Source organism: Melanostigma gelatinosum, assembly GCF_949748355.1.
Source record: "Melanostigma gelatinosum genome assembly, chromosome: 19".
NCBI lineage: Eukaryota > Metazoa > Chordata > Actinopteri > Perciformes > Zoarcidae > Melanostigma > Melanostigma gelatinosum.
Window position 1 is genome coordinate 21,366,378 of NC_136652.1, and position 17,374 is coordinate 21,383,751.

General features: G+C 40.4%; 3 protein-coding genes across 4 annotated transcripts in view; 1 reads left to right on the forward strand and 2 right to left on the reverse strand.

The window, feature by feature from the left end:
• Positions 1-1,777: 1,777 nt before the first annotated feature.
• On the reverse strand, positions 1,778-5,178 carry LOC306793749 (cytochrome P450 2K1-like; the record flags this gene model as incomplete). Its single annotated transcript, XM_079291504.1, has 9 exons — positions 1,778-1,965; positions 2,047-2,188; positions 2,358-2,542; positions 2,635-2,776; positions 3,890-4,069; positions 4,192-4,352; positions 4,439-4,588; positions 4,671-4,833; positions 4,972-5,178. 9 exons carry the CDS (start codon positions 5,176-5,178, stop codon positions 1,778-1,780), a joined length of 1,518 nt encoding a protein of 505 aa, XP_079147630.1.
• A 5,679-nt stretch (positions 5,179-10,857) lies between these two features.
• Positions 10,858-12,611, forward strand: nkx2.4b (NK2 homeobox 4b; the record flags this gene model as incomplete). Its single annotated transcript, XM_079290595.1, has 2 exons — positions 10,858-11,323; positions 11,944-12,611. 2 exons carry the CDS (start codon positions 10,858-10,860, stop codon positions 12,609-12,611), a joined length of 1,134 nt encoding a protein of 377 aa, XP_079146721.1.
• Positions 12,612-13,461: 850 nt separating this feature from the next.
• The window catches only part of xrn2 (5'-3' exoribonuclease 2), a 32,230-nt gene continuing 28,317 nt past the window's right edge, over positions 13,462-17,374 (reverse strand). For both annotated transcript variants that reach the window (XM_079291303.1, XM_079291302.1), the window contains 2 exons: positions 15,948-16,197; positions 13,462-13,791 (listed from right to left, as the gene is read on the reverse strand). In XM_079291303.1, the coding sequence (XP_079147429.1) occupies positions 13,729-13,791; positions 15,948-16,197 (313 nt within the window). In that variant the 3' untranslated portion in view covers positions 13,462-13,728. The remainder of the gene's footprint in view (positions 13,792-15,947; positions 16,198-17,374) is intronic.

The following is a 17,374-nucleotide window of genomic DNA, read 5'->3' on the forward strand; positions in this document are numbered from 1 at the left end:
AATCTTTTTATCATTTCAGTATGTGTACATCTGTCGGGCTTTGTCACTAGCACTGTTTAATGATAAGTATTTTTTATTGCACTTTTTATTTTGAACTCATATAATTATTTTTTGGATGCAGCAAACATCATTTGTGATGTTCATCCTGCAGGCAGCAGGTGGCAGCAAAAGATTGATCAAAACTGGCTTTTGCCAACACACACACACCAGCATATCCCCTACTATCCCGGTAATCATTTTTAAATGTCTGGATGGACTGAAACTGGAAACTGAAGCTTTTTATATGGAATGTATTCATAAAATATGACCAAATAAGTAGTTTCATGTTTAAAAAACAGCTGGTTGTTGTAGTTTATTATCAAACAAACAATCAGGAGGAGATAGTGCATTTGTTTTGGGACTATTTTCAGTGGCGGATGAATCCCCGTTTGGTGCTCCAGTGAGTATTTGTGTGTGTGATTGAGTCAGAATAAACTGCAGTGTGTGTGTGTGTGTGTGTGTGTTCACTAACCTGAAGAAGATGATTTCCTGTCGTGTGATGAAGAAGACTCACAGGAAGTTTGACTCTTCGTCATTGATTTTTCTCCAGTTGGAAGAAACTTCACCTCCACCTGAAAGCCTCTCGGAGCTCAGGTGCGTTGTGATGTGATCACAGTCCAGCTCATCATCGCCTCCTCCTGGCCTGGAGGCGAAGTGCTCGGACACAAACAGAGACTCGAGATGCGTTCCAGATTTATTTTCATCTCGTTTTATGCAGAATTCAAACAGGACAAACTACTTCTTCTCAACATGGCACCTTCAACTTTGACCCTCTTGCTCATATATCTGCTGCGCAAAGGATTGTGGGTGGAAACGACCGTGTATAAGAAGTCACCCAATGCAACCTCGAGTTTGGCAATTTTTTCCAGCAACCAGTGAACAGGAAGTCACCATGTTGACTCCTGGTATGCACGTTTTCTCTGAATGAGTTTTTTCTCAGACTCTGATCCAGAAATCTCCACTTCAGCAGCTCTTCATTGTTTGACAGTATTTTCTGATTCATGGTGTGATTAAAAAGAGATATCATAATTCCTTCTGTAAAAACCTTTGACTCGAATATGTCAACAACATAAAGCAGGAGGTTTGACCCTGGCTTCATCTAATGTTAGCACATCTTTGATAACATAATGCTCCATTTGTATATTTAGAAGTAGAATCTCAGAAAACTTGTAATAATCAACTGGGAGAGCTTCATGTTGATATCTATGCGTTACATTTATGACCATATTCACATAGAGTCCTCTTAACCGCAGAGAGAGTCAGATGGAAGATATTAAAAAGTAAAACTGTACTTTTTAATGTATGAAGACACTGAAGGAGGGTGGAACAATATCACAGTAAATCAGCACAAATACAAATATTAAGTATATTCAACAAATTAAAAATGTATCACAATTAGAATCAAAACAGAAAAATAACCTGAAATTTAAAAGAAAAAGAAGCACAGACTGACCTCACGACGGCGCTCTGGAGACGCACGCGCACGCGCACGCACACGCACACACACACACACACACACACACACACACACACACACACACACACACACACACACGGGACAAAAGACGTAATCGTTTCAAGATGATTGTTCTTAAGTCGTTAATGAAGAATTACAATTGCTGTGACATGAGCGATTCTAGAGCATTAATTCAGCAAACATTTTCTGAATGAAATCAATGATGTTGGACATTTTAACTACTGTTAAAACACTTTTTATATTTTCAAGCCCCCCTCGTGCTCATGTTCGGGGGGCAGCACACAGTTTATGAGGTGACGGGTTGAGACCGAGGCGTAATTGTGGAGTCAGATCCAGTTCATCCTCTGAGACTCCAGGTGGAGGAGTGAAACGAAAGTTCTGCAGGAGGCTGGTGAAGAAGACGAGGAGCTCCATCCTGGCCAGACTCTCTCCGGGACAAGCTCTGCGACCTGCAAGAGAGAAGAAGGGAAAGGCTTCAGGTCATCAAGTAAACTAACACTGAACAGAACGTTACCCCTCAGCCCACACACCTGCAGAAAAAGGCATGAAGGCTTCTCGCTTGATGAACTTCTCATCTTTGTCCAGGAAGTGAGCAGGATGAAAGCTGTGTGGGTTCTCCCACTCACTCTCATCATACAGGACAGATATCAAGAGAGGAATCACTGCGGTTCCCTGTAGACGATACAAACATTGGAAATAGTTTTACATGAAGGTAAAGTATTCTTACAGAACACCTTCAAATGTCTCACACCCGGAAAATACCTGCTCCATGTAACAATTGTCACATTTGTTTTAGAGCATGAAGATGAGTATGAAGTGATGTGATGCGTTTTATTCAGACCTTCTTGATGAAGTGACCCTGGAAGATCACATCCTGGGTCGTTTTGTGAGGAAGGGACATTGGGACAATGCTGGCTAGTCTCTGTGTCTCATGGACGACAGCGTTGGTGAAGTGCAGGTTCTTCCTGTCCTCCGCCTGCACTTCACGACTTCCTATCACCCTGTTCAGCTCCTCCTGGACCTGGTCTGGAACATGATAAAGCTTTGGTGTCACAAAGACAATGTATCCACATGTTGTGGCTTGGACTGTATGTCTTTCTGTGGAACTTGTGCCTCACCTTGTATTTTTGGATACTTGGCCATGAGCAGAAGTCCCCATCTTAGTGTAATTGCTGTTGTGTCAGTACCAGCACTGAACAGATTCAGAACTGATATCATGAGGTTGTCATCATGGAAGTGACTGTTGGTAATCCCAGATTCCTGCAGGGAAAGATGAGTCAGCATTTATTCAAACAAATCTGATGCTAAGTTGTTGTTTTCTTGTTTCAATTTGTCTAAAAGAAGTCATTATTGAGTTTTACTGCATCCTTAAAGAAAAAGTTGTCCAGTACATTAACCGTCAGTTGTTAGTGAAATTGCGACTTCACATTTCTATTGTCAATATATTTCAAAAAGGAAAGCAAAGAGATCTTCCTCAATACTTTTTGGTTTTGAAATTTCTGGAGCTGACTCAGCACCTTTCATAATTGTGGGCCCACAGTAAACACCAACAGGTGTGTATTTACACCTGTTGGTCCGTGTCCGGAGCACTTCACACGCAGTTCTTTTCCTGCCTCCCTATCCGGGTCTATTTTTGACAGTGTGGCTTCTACTGCCCGAAGACGTGGCAATATATACCTCCACACGCTGATGTTACCGGTAGTGTCGTTGAGGTTCGATTGAGATATCGCTTCTCTTTTCTGCATTTGAGATTCATGCTCTTGGATTGAATCTTGGATTCCTGATGGACAGTCCACAAATGGCTCCCGTCATTTCTGTACTGGACATGTACGCCTTCGTTTGAGAAGCCTTTGGAAATGATGGGAGCTCACGTTCCCATCATTTCTGTACAAACCTCATTCTGAGCTTCATGTTAAGATACAGTTACTCTATGAGGCTTTTATTTTGAAAGGGTGGGACTGGGTGGGTGAGAGAGGGGGAGAGGAGACATATTCATAATGTTTGACACACGAACACAGAGGTTATTAAATGACAGGCTTCATCACAAGCATTCGAATTCACTCTGTGGGGCTTTTATTTTGAAATGGGAGGGGGGGGGGGGTTCTCTAAAAATATGTAAGACCTGAATGACTGTATGAGAGAGAGAGAGAGAGAGATAGAGAGACAGAGAGAGAGAGAGAGAGACAGAGAGACAGAGAGAGAGAGAGACAGAGAGAGAGAGAGAGAGAGAGAGAGAGAGAGAGAGAGAGACAGAGAGAGAGAGAGAGACAGAGAGACAGAGAGAGAGAGAGAGCGAGAGAGAGAGACAGACACTTTCTTGATCACTGACTACCTAAACCCAAAATATACATTTCAATAGATTTGTTTTCTAACCTCCAGATTTTGCTTCTGGACCAAGAAAGCGTCCACAAAGCCTCTGCACATCTGTGGATTGAGGGTCTCTTTCAAACGACCAAACAGCTCCAAGTTCTGTTTTTTGACGGCAGCACCAAATCTGAAGAAAAGCTTCCTGTTTGGAATCCATTTCAAGAACCAAGGGAACATGTTGTACACCTGTCAAATAATAAAGTTCATGATACATTTTATGAGGTGAGAGAAAAATGATAAATAACACATTACTTTATTTTAGTTATTTCAAGTAAAAATTAGAAGTTTCATAAAATGTAAAATTATACCGTGATTGACGGGGAGCCAAACAGTTGATTTCGTGAGCTCATATTATGTACCAGGGATGTAAAATCTGGATCATCATATTGAAATCTGCTGCCATAGACCATGGAGCAGATGATGTTAGAGACCGCAAAACGTATCGGTCGGGTCGTATCAAAAGCTTGTCCTGTGGTAAAAGAAAATGATCATTTCTACACAGTATTTCACAGAAAATGTTGCTCACATGATTGATTATCATGATAAGACATTGACCTTTGACGTTCTTAAGCACTCCAATGAGGTGCTGACTTTCCTCAATGATTTTTTCCTCGATCGCCCTCTTGCCCATCCCAAAGTCTTTCAGGTTCATCAAAGCAAAGCGTCTCATCTCTTTCCATGAGTCCCCGTTGGACCATATAATACCTGAGTAGAAGTGGGTCAACAAAATGTGTAACGGCTTTGCAAAATGATACAGTTTTAAGGAGGAGATCTTCTCTTTCCTTACCATGTCCTTGATTGAAGTCATTCATGAGTTGCCTTTGATCCCTGTCTTGAAACTCTTCAGCATGATTAACGAGTGCCTCCTTCACCGTCTTGTATCCAGACAGGACCACCACTTTTTGGGGTCCCATATAGACGGTGAACACTGATCCATATTTCTTGGAAAGCTAGAACAACAGCATAATGTCATGGCATTTCCTGATATAAGACACCAACATGAGAAGGAAGTCAGGATGAAAGAGCTGACGAAGAGGCAGAAACAACAAACCGCCCTACGAGGAAGCGACTCTTACGCACTGCCTTACCTTCAGTAGTGTGTTGTAGGGTCTCTTGAGGTCCAGCAGCAGCAGGTTCCCGAGTAGGGGAAGTGGTTTTGGTCCTGGAGGTTCCTTCCTGTCCCCCTGGGAGCTGAAGCTGAAAGAGGAAACAAGGTAGACGAGCAGCAGGACCACCAGAGCCCCCAACAGGGAGACAGAGCTGGAGGACTGGAGGAGCAGATCTAACATCCCCATGACTTTTCACAAAGTTTCTTGAAGAGCTCACTGCACTGATGACATACACTTCCTTCTGCCTTCAGCTTTGTGACTGTTTGGGTCAAGTCTCTTAAAGAGAAGCACAGCCCAAGGGGAGGGGCACATGGATTAAAAACCTCCCACCAACAAATGAGCCGAACGAGTTTCACTGCTGCTTTGAAAGACAATGGGACAGTCCTGACCCCCCGTGATTCCACCCACAAGCTCCAGACCACCAGGTCCCCTTCCCCCAGCTCAGCAGGGGGCCTATACACCTGGATAATATATGACGAGGGAGATCAGGGTAACAAAGAGGGGCTACACCGATGAGTTGGAAAACAGGTTTTCAGCCAACGACCCCTCGTCAGTGTGACCAACTACAAGAGCCGCCCCCCCCCCCCGCCCCCCCGAAACCGGCTGACGACTGGAATGTGTTGTACTGCAGGTTTGATAAGCCCACTGTGTGGAAAGAAGTCATGAAGAAAGTAAATGAATAATACGTCGACAAATGTAATCAATAGTATCCCAGAAAAAAAGATCAGGAAGTAGGTGAGTACTCTGTACTCTAGTGCAGCGTGACGTCTGAGCTGTGGAATGATGTCATTGTTTGCTTCTTTTCTTACATTATCAGCTTTTTATTGATTGTGATGAGATTGCAATCCCAGTGGTCAGGGTCTACAACAGACAGACAGACAGACAGACAGACAGACAGACAGACAGACAGACAGACAGACAGACAGACAGACAGACAGACAGACAGACAGACAGACAGACAGACAGACAGACAGACAGACAGACAGACAGACAGACAGACAGACAGACAGACAGACAGACAGACAGACAGACAGACAGACAGACAGACAGACAGACAGACAGACAGACAGACAGACAGACATGTTTTGCTACGTTTACACTCAGCGTCTACACTACGCGTTTTTACACTAAGTAAAAATGTGTTCAACTAACCTCAGATTATATATAGATAGATATGTGTAACGTCTATTATAAATATTATGATACCATAATACAGTTCTGTGTTCATCACTTTCATGTTGCTGGTTTAATTCACAATACTACTTCATAATGTACGAGTTAATTTACATTTTGTGTGAATAATCAGAATCGACAAAGTAACTATCACATGAAGATATTGTAATAAGAAGAATATTCAGAAGTATGAAGAAGCATACAAATACTAGAGTTCAAGTACCTCAAAATTGTTCAGTACTTGAGGAATTTAGAGGGACATAAAGATACAAACACATAAAAACAACCAAAGCAAACATTTTATTACGAACAGAGATTGTGTATTTATTTAAGTTCCTCAGTTTGTCTCATGTCTTTTGTTTCACTTGAGGTTAAAAATCGGAAAGAAAAGGAAATATTGTGCAAACATCACCCGCTGAACAGCTTTCCTCAAAGATAATGATGCAGCTGCTTAATTATAATATTCTGAAATATTCATGTGACTTAAACAGTTGTGAGGAACATCATAAAGTAAAGCAGGTCGGGAGGACTCGGTACGGAAGCCCAGAGGGGCCAGTGAGGACAAAATAAATGATCTATTTTCTAAGTCAGAGATTTTCTTGGAAGGTTGTCGAGCAAAGACGCATATCCTTGACAATAATAAAATAAATATAAAAATAAATGAAAATACAAAAAATAAAATGCACAAAAAATTAAAATTAAGGTAATGTTGCTCTGAAAAATAAAGTAGTTCCAAGCGATACAAAAAATACGGACATTTCACGTCCACGAAACCAATAGATTGACCTGCTGCGACGACAACAAAACTCTTGAGTCAACACACTGATGTGCAAATGAATTGTACGAGTGTGTAAAGTTCAGTTTGTTGTTGTAATACACGTGTTGGCCACAAGAGGCGGCAGTGCACCACTCCCTCACGTTCTAAACAGGACTAAAAACAGTCACGTGTTCTTCCAGGTGAGTTTGAATTTACATCCTTTGCTAACACACATTATATTTACATAATATTTACATTATGTTTAAAGTACATGACGACATTCCACCGGTTTTTCCACCCGTTTCAAATATCAACTTTTTCTAAAGGAATTTGGAAAACGATTCCGGCAAAACCAGAATTTATATCTTTTGGGCTTCCGTACCGGAAAGACTGCTCTAACAAACAAACACTGAAGAAGATTAACTTCAATGTGGGAAAATGTTTTTTTAAAAATAATCATTTCAAACAATTTTCTCAATTAAGAGGAAATCTTCCCCAAATCGTCTCTAAAGTTTGTAGAAACACACAAAGTCGTTAAAGTTGGCTTTTAAATGATTCTCCCTCTGATTTAAAACCAATACCTCAGCCTTATTTCCATATTTATTATAGTAATAGCTTCATGTGATTTTTGTCCCTTTTCTGGAGTTTACAAAAACAAAAAAGTAATTTTATTATAATAAATGAAAACATAAAAAGTATAATAACAGATCAAACGCTTGAAATCCAGTCCCAGATGTATTAATAGTGTTTTTAAATGCAGTTAAATTAGTTTGAAATAGTTTGTGTTGAAATGCATAAACAAAATCCAGATCAGTGTTTTTATTGCTGTTCAAGTATTTTTCTTCTGCTGCAAACAAATGAAGTTAAACGCGTAAGAATTGATGAAGTCTTTATTTCAATGATCTTTATTAAAGCATCATGTTCAGAAATGAGTTTGAGGCTGAACGAGTGACAGACTCAGAGCTTCACCTTCACGTTTAAACCGGAGGACGGAGCCTTCAGAGAGAAGACTGCTTCTTATTTATACAGATTTGATCTTTTACATGTTGAATATTCTCTTAAAACTCGACTTCAGGAGGTAAAAACGGGCTCCAGAGGAACACGAGGAGGTTCAGCTGAGAGTTTAAATAAATTAAACAGATTTTAAAAGTCTAAAACATATCTAACTAACCAACAACTGAGAAACTCTCGTCAATAAAAACAACAAATATTAAAGAGGACGCATAAAATATATATTTAGAATTTAACATTTTCTTCATCCAGTTCATTAAAGTTTCTATGAACTATATTTATTCTATCATGAAGCATCATTTATGAGGTCATTTAACGGCAGATGTATTATTAATCAGTTTAATATTGTATCAGAGGAATCAATACTCCATATAAAAATATGAATTCACCTAAAACTGATAATAAACAGACGCATGATAAGTCCTTATGGAACTTAATATCATTTAATTAAAGTCATTATTGATCATACGAAGAATTAAAAGGCCTTTCAGCTTCACCGTCAACTCATCAGAGGATTCAAGAGACAAAGAAGTTGATAATTTAATGATAAATATAACATTAAAGAGCATAAAGTAACTTTAGAGGAACTGCTCATTGAGATATTATAAGAGTTGAACACTAAACCCACCTCAGACACATTAGTGAGAGAATAATGATTATAACTTTTAAAAGTTTATTTTAAGTCGACAACAAGTCATGAAACAGCAGCAGAGACTCGTGAGTCTAATAACAGAAACTTGAAGAGCGTTTCAGAACATACGTCTTAAAACATAGAAGAATAAAAAGGTCTTTCAGCTATAAAGTATATTCTTTAAATGCATAAAACAGGATCTTAGAGATTATCATAAAGTCACTTTAGATGCAGATATAATAAGAGTTTAGAGGCAACATGAAGTCCTTTATATCAGAATCATAACAGAGATATGAGAGTTAGAAGCGTCTCAGCAGAATGAATTCACTTTAAACTGATTATAACCGACATGATCTACCACACATACTCTGTTATCGCCTCTATATGGATTATATTGTTGTAACATTTGTAAAAAGATTCTTTAAGTTACATAACGTCTTTAAAGATGAGCAGCGATACAGAATACAGAATAACAGACTTTAAAGAGAGCCAGAAGCCCTTAAACGGAATATTATAGATATTAAATAAAGGCCTCTGAGCTGTAATGAATTCACCTTGAACACACAAACGTTAAGTCCGTTTAAGATGAATTTACTCCCCGGTGTGTCTCCGGTCCGTCGGCCGGTCTCCTCGCTCTCAAAGCCCGCAGCAGCAGCTCTGAGCCCCGGGGAGAAGCTCCGCTGAGGTCCCGGTCCCTCCTGCAGCCGAACGGTTCACCGGAGAGACCAAAACAAAAAAAAGGTTTTTTTATCCGCTGCAAGCAAAGAAACCAGAGGGCGCGTGAAGTGACGTGACGCAGCAGGTCAGCAGGTGATTGGCTGCTCGGACTGTTCACGCGGAACCGGAGCGGCACGTTTTAAAGGTGCATTTTAGATTATATTATATTATTATTAAGAGAAGCCTGTAAATACACGATGTGAAAAGTTGTATATCCTTCACATTCAGAGGAAACATGAGATTAAAATTAAAGTAATGAAATAAACAAAGTCAAAGTCCTGCAGAAATACAACGCTGGAGATGAAAGAGGTCTGCTGCGTATCTCTGGATGGATTCACACTTTAATTAAACGACTTTTAACACGTCATAACTTATTTTCTCTGTGGATGAACTAACTTCAGCTCCGTCCCAAAAATGATCTAAATTAATTCATAATAAAAGAGAAAACATGATTTGTAGGTTTGAATCTTTAAAACGTTATTTTAAATATAAATGTTGAGTTAATTTCTACTTTTGTTATCATTAGACAGACATGTTGAAAATAAAAAGAACATTTATAATAAATGATTACACATTAATAAAGTATAGGTTAAGTAAAGAAAACGAAAGGTTATTGATGGCACTTTACCAAATTAATAATAAAGTTTTTTGTTTTTACTCGAGCAATAAATGATCCTATATGTGCGAAATAAACAGTATTATTATTATTATCACACATCTGTGAGTTTATGATAAAAACACTGATTAACGTGGAACAAACTGAATAACAAAGTTGAACTAAAAATGTCTTAAAACATTTATCTTCACAATCAGAAAAGAGAAAATAAAGAGTTCAGGACAAAGAAACGAGGAGTCGATCATTTAGTTTGTTGGAGAATTCAAATCACTTCAATAACGGAAAAATAAAGGAAAATGTTAACTTTAAACTGTGTGTCGAGTTAGAAGATAAAACTGCTGCTTTCGTTCAGATCCGCTCGTGCAAATGAAACGGACAACAGACCTGAACACGCGCATGCGTGTTACAAGATACGACAGAGGGATAAGTGTCCAAAATAAAATGGTAAGTTTGAACGAAACGTTTTCCAACATGTAAATAAAGTAAAATATTCATCTTTCAAAGCTGCTAATATGAATCTAATAGTAAGTGACGTTACTTATATGATTCTGTGTTTTAAAAGAGTAAATTCAGCGGAAAGTGAAGCTCGACTGAGACTTTAAAACCATTTGTGCCTCCGCGTTTTTCTCGTTCGTGTCAAACCTTCATGAGAAAGTAGGTCCAAACTGTTCTCTCCACTTACCTCCGTGATGTCAACTTGCCTTTTGTTGGCTGCATGTGTCCGCGTCGCTCCGCCCTTCCGCGCGCACGTGTGTGCGTACGTGCGTGTTGAGAGTCTCAGGTCCGGCGGGATAAGGACTCAACTCCTTCCTTTGCAGCCGATCAGCTGGACTTGTTTCCTGCAGGGAGATCGGACGAGTGCACGCAGCCGGAGGGAGGGAGGGGGACGCAGGCAGAGAGCGGCCGGACAGACCCGGAGACCACGAGCCAGCCAGAAGCACAGCGGGGGGCGTCCGCACCATGTCCTTCAGCCCAAAGCACTCCACCCCCTTCTCAGTCACCGACATTTTGAGCCCGATGGAGGACAGCTACCGGAGGTTCGGAGGCATGGATCCCGGGTCCCAGCTGGGCGCCTACCGGCAGCCGCAGGTCTCTCAGCCCGGTACGCAGCATCATCAGCACCAATCGGCGCAGCAGCAGCCGCCTCACCTCCATCACCATCACCACCACCACCACCACCTGTCCTCCGCCTCTTCATCCTCATCCTCCTCTTCCTCAGCAGCAGCCGCTCTGGGACCAGGAGGGCCCTACCAGCACCACCACCACCACGTGCCCCACGGGGTGCCGCAGTTCTCTGGGCCCGTCGGAGGGTTTTGCAACGGCGGCATCGGGAACGTGGGAGACCTGCCGTCCTACCAGGAGACGGTGAGGAGCGGAGCAGCAACAGCGGGGTGGTACGGAACACCGGAGCCCAGATACCCGACATGTAAGAGGGGCTTCAACTAAAAGTTTTAAATATGAGAAGTTTAAATGAAAGGAAAAGGAGGAAACGTGAGCTGGTTGACGGGAAAATAACGTGAAACGTTCCTTAAATGAGATTAAAGTGACATTTTACCGTTTATTATATGGCACCTTAATTTACAATTAACTCCATTTATTAAGACCTCAAAACTTCTCACAATTAAATGTAGTCACTTTAAAACACTTACATATTAACGTTTAATCGTTAAAGGATCTATAAATTAAATAACGTAACAGCATTTTTAATCATAAAGTGACCACAAAGGGTTCTCAAGAATTACTTTAAATGTGTGAACTCTTATAATGGATATTATAATAATTAGCTCTTATTTTTACTTTAACGGATTTATGAAATAAAGATAAACTGTAAACTTACAGAATTTAAAGCACGATGTTTTGCTGTTTTCACTTTAATATATTTTATTTCTTATTATTTTTAAGTGTTTTTTTTAACAAAACACTAAATTCATCAAGGCCGTAATGGTGGCTGAATTAAATCCATAATGTATTTCATTATTTAACATAATTAATCAGAGATTTCGTTTTATTTGTTTGTTTTTATCCAAACGATGATTTCTCGCTAAGTTTCCAGATTCATGGGCCCGTCCTCCGGGATGAACATGTCCGGGATGGTGGGCAGCTTGGCCGGGATGGACTCCGCCAAGTCCATGGTGACGCTGCACGCGGCGCCGCGGAGGAGGCGGCGCGTGCTCTTCTCGCAGGCGCAGGTGTACGAGCTGGAGCGGCGCTTCAAGCAGCAGAAGTACCTGTCGGCCCCGGAGAGGGAGCACCTGGCCGGGCTGATCCACCTCAGCCCGAACCAGGTCAAGATCTGGTTCCAGAACCACCGCTACAAGCTGAAGCGGCAGTCCAAGGACAAGCAGCCGCTGCAGCAAGACGGAGGAAGCGGCGGTGGAGGAGGAAGTCTGTGCGCGACGACGACCCACCACCGCTCCTCCTCCGTGTCCCCCGTGCTCTCCAAGAACGGCAAGGGCTGCCGGAACGACTCCAGCGGCTCCAACCAGACCGGAAACCGACAGAGTAGCTCGGGGGAGGTCATGGCGGTGACCCCGCAGCAGGTGAACCAGCAGCAGGTGAACCAGCTGTCGTCCACCGAGGAGCTGGACGATTTGTCCCCGAGTCCGCCGCTGGGACTGCACGGTCAGATCAACATGACGCAGACGGACGCGGCGCTAATAGAGTACACAAACAGCATGATCGGCTCCAATTTACTGTACGGGAGAACTTGGTAGGGACACCGGGAGGACGGCGGTACGGGAGCAGGCCTGTGAGGACCTCATTCTCGGGTTGGATTCTTTTATTTTTAGGAGAACCGGCTGGAGGACAAAAACAAGCGCCACTATTTTGCATTTTCTTTCCGTGCGTAAAGTTCTGGTTCCTTTACGCACACAGGGACTCAAGAGACACTCGGTGGTTTTGAGCAACACGGTGTAAACATAAAACTGTGTATTACATCCTGCTCGGAGTGTTGATGTATTTTCTTCTTCTTCAAAACGAAATATTTGTCCTTTTTTTGTAACAGACAGACTGCTGCTGGGTTTAAACCATGAAATCTGACTCGAGGGTCTCCAGGATGAGGCACGCGCGCGCTGTGCTTCCCGTTCATCTACAGTACACCACTAATTAAATTATTGCAGGTTTATACATCTATAGATATATAAAGTCAATACAACGTGAAGCAATAGAGGCGGGAACAATAATCCACACCGTTTCTGTTTGGAATAAAAGGAATTGAGAAATATTTTTCATTGGAAGTAAATATTATTTTGTCACAACTTCTTTCCAGTATATTGAATAAATGATATTTTCATTTTGGACATTTCGATTCTTTTTTATTTTTGTGGACTCTGAAGCATTTTCACAGTGTTTTTAAAATGAGATTTGGAGCAATAACAATAATTATTTAAATGTTAGAAACGGAATATAAACTGGAAATACTTCACAATACCTGCAGGTAAAACACATCTTTATTCTACCGGCAGTTTTAATAAAAATAAGTGACTTTAAAAGTGTGTTTTGTTTAATTTGAATACAATGAATGAACAGATGAGATCGTTGCTGTATACAGATAGAATCCCAACATCACCATTATTCTTTTATTTCACATGTTTTGAACACGGAGAGACTTCTCTCAAAAATAAACACCTCGGGACTCTTTGTCCTCGACACACTTGTGTTTTACAAGTTTTACAGGTTCTGTCTTAAAAATCACAAGTTACACAATACATCGGTTTGTAATAAAAAGGAAAAAAAACACGAATTCAATTGTAAAAGACAACAATAAAATGAAAAAAAAAAAAAAAGACATGTCTGTCATGCCCCCCCCGAAAGTCCAACATTACTTTGAGTTTAATTCCAGTTGTATCTTCTGGATGGAGGAGGAGCAGGGTAACCTCGGCCAGAGCTGTAGCCCTGAAACACACATGATGAAGTTACAACATTTAAAATAAAGTCAGATGTCTCACACAAACACATTATATTAAAAATATATAAATGTGATTCAGTTCATTTCATTTTTAGCGATTTGACGGTTTTTAAATACGTTTATTTCTCATTTTCTTTCAGGAATCGACATGTTTTCTTCACATGGATCAAAGACGTATTAATGAATAAATGTACATTTTATTTAACCTGAACGGTTCCATTAAGATACATTCTCTAAGTTCAGGGAGTCAATCGGTACAAATCATTTAAATCATATCCCATCAATCAAATCGAAAAACAAAAACTGTCTTTATGTTGAAAAAAGAAAAGAAATAAAAATTAAACTCATTTGTATTTTAATGAAAACGTTTCATGTAAAGTGTCAGAAGAGTTGTTTTTAGATTCCCTTCAGGATTTAACACTTTAGTCAAATTGAACTACGTATTTTAAAATGTTATATTTTTTCAATTGGAGCCACTTTTTAATTAAAAAGATGTTTTCAGTTTTCTGATGAAGAAATAATCAGATTTTTGTTTTCCGTCAGTGCTCAAAGATTATATTTAGTGTGAGTTGGAGAAATGTAACAACACATGCTCCGATTGGTCGAAAGTCTTTAGATCCGCTTCAGGAAAAAATAACTAAGAAAAACACTAAAAGTGAGTTTATTAAATCTCTTTTATATAAGTTGTTCTTTTTACACCGCATACGTGTGCATATGTCTTTAACAATCAACCTGTTATTACTTCATATATATTAAGGTTTATGAATACTTTTTTTTAGGTTTGAGAACAGAAAACGTCCAAAATAAACTTTGAATTTTCAGTTGAGGGCAAAACAAAGTTAAAACCTCCGACAGTGAATTCCATTTACCTCCAAAACAAAAAACTGCCAGCATGGATAGAAATCACCGGTAAGTAAAATAAGTTATTGTTTGTTTATCTAATGCAACGGATTAAAATCACTGATCGACATTTATATTTATATTTCAAACACTGAACTTTCTCTCGGCAACTTTTTAAAAGTTAAAAGTTCGTCTTTCTCTCATTTTACTTCATTTGATAAACTATTGAAACCTGTTGAAGCTGCTTTGTTTAAATGTTAAAACGGTTTCTTTAAAGAAAAGTAGCTGTCGACCAATCAGAAGACAGTGTTGATTCAAAATGTTCAGTTTAAAGAGTTTCAGTGAATTTTAGTGTCCCATCTTAATTAAAGATTCTAAATTTAACAAAAAGGAAAAATATTTATGAATAACGGAGCAGAAACAATTAGTCGATGAAGCGTTAACGGTCAACAATTTGTAATATTTGGTGCTCTTCTGTTTCACATGATTATACTGTAAACTGTCTTTTATAAACAGTTAACAATAAAGTGATTGAACTAAAAAAAGAATGGATGAGTAAATCGGTAGATACAAATATTCAGACTTCTAAAACAGTTTAAAACTAACTTTACATCAACAGCCTGATCAGCTGATGAAGAATCCCAAAAAACAGGATAAAAATGTAAGATTCCCCAACAAAAACTCCCGCTGACCAGTGACTCGATCCTCTCAAACGGAGTTTCATTGGTTGGTTTAAAACTGGTTCAGCGGCATCGGCCAATCAGATGGTTGTGGCTCCATAAATCACAGCCTGAACTTCAGAACTTCATCTCTTTACTAAAGGTTTTAATTTTACACCACACGTTGAACATGAAACTGTGACTCCGCCCACAAGCTGGTCAGCGCAGACCGACCCGCGGTAACCCACAGTACCACGGCAACCAGCTCCAGGCCTTTAGTCGTCTACCTTTCAATGTGTAAAGAGATAGACAAGAACCAGCAACATGTGCACAATCAAATAAATAGATCAAAAGAACATATCTGAATTATTTTTGATATTTAATTATTTAATTGATAATATTTTAAATATTGCTGCAACAGTCAGAACCAGAAGCGCATCCGTTTTAGAGACAGTGAAGCAAAATAAAGTTGTTTGACTCGGGGGTGAAAAGTAATGTTTTTACTGTATTTTAATAAAACAAACTTTAAAGAATTTAGTCCCATTACTGCTAAAAGCTTTTATTCTTATATTTTATATATATATATAATATATGAAGCTGACTTGCCACTCTAGTCCCTCGCGTGGTTAACAGAGCCTCCCTACCTGCTGCTGTTGTCCCCGGGTGTCTCTGCGGTCGTCTCTACGATCTCTCCACTCGTCTCTGCGGTTATCGAACCGTTGCTGGTAGCCGCCCGTCGGCGCCGTTGATGCCGGCCCTCCAGCCGGAGCCGCCGCCGCCGCCCCTCCCCCCCCGCCTCCTCCACGGCTCGCGTTCTGCTGATACGACGACTGCTGAGACTGAGCGGCACGATCCCAACCGTGGCCTCCCCGACCTCCGTACGACTGCTGCTGTCTGGAGACACCGACATTCAAAACTGTTTAATACACCGTTTAATATACTGTTCATCATTAATACACCGTTTAATATACTGTTCATCATTAATACACCGTTTAATATACTGTTCATCATTAATACACCGTTTAATATACTGTTCATCATTAATACACCGTTTAATATACTGTTCATCATTAATACACCGTTTAATATACTGTTCATCATTAATACACCGTTAATATACTGTTCATCATTAATACACTGATAATATACTGATAATCATTAAAAACTGTTTAATACACTGTTAATCATTAAAAACTGTTTAATACACCGTTTAATATACTGTTAATCATTAATACACTGTTTAATACACTGATAGCAACATCTGTACTCAATACAGATATTATGAGAGAAGAGCATGTAAAGACCTTGGAGGAGGAAGAACAAGAAGAAGAACAAGAAGAGGAAGACGAGGAAGAAGGAGAAGCCCGTCAGTAGTAGAAACAAAATATCGAAAGATGAAAGGGTTTGTTGGTCAACAGAACGATGACCAGCAGCTATTCTAGATAATTGATGAATCGGAGACTCCATCACTCTGTTTGGAGCGTCTCAGTTTCATAGCGTTGTAACTGAATCTCTTTCTGGGTTTTTGGACTTTGCTGCTGAAAGAGGTCATTTCTTTTCTCTCTTTTATGAAGTTGAATCAGCAGATTCATTCGTTGTTAATCATGAGCTGCAGCTCTTAAAAACAAAAAAACAAACAAATAAAATACAGTTTAAATGGAACAGAAGTGATGTTGAACTTTCTAATCAATAAAACAGGACTGCTGGAGTTGAGATGATGAACGTCCATCCCGCAGATAAACATGCGTCGGAGGCCAGGCGACCTTTGACCTCCCTAAAGCCCCCATCGGCCGGGCTTTTACCTCCGGACGGAGACGAGAAGCTGCTCTCCTCTCCGACGACTCAACGCGAACGAGCAGAGCATGAAACGGAGCGGCTTCGCATCCGGAGCGGATTCGCATCCGGAGCGGATTCCCATCCGGAGCGGATTCGCATCCGGAGCGGATTCGCATCCGGAGCGGATTCGCATCCGGAGCGGATTCGCATCCGGAGCGGATTCGCATCCGGAGCGGATTCGCATCCGGAGCGGATTCGCATCCGGAGCGGATTCGCATACGGAGCGGATTCGCAT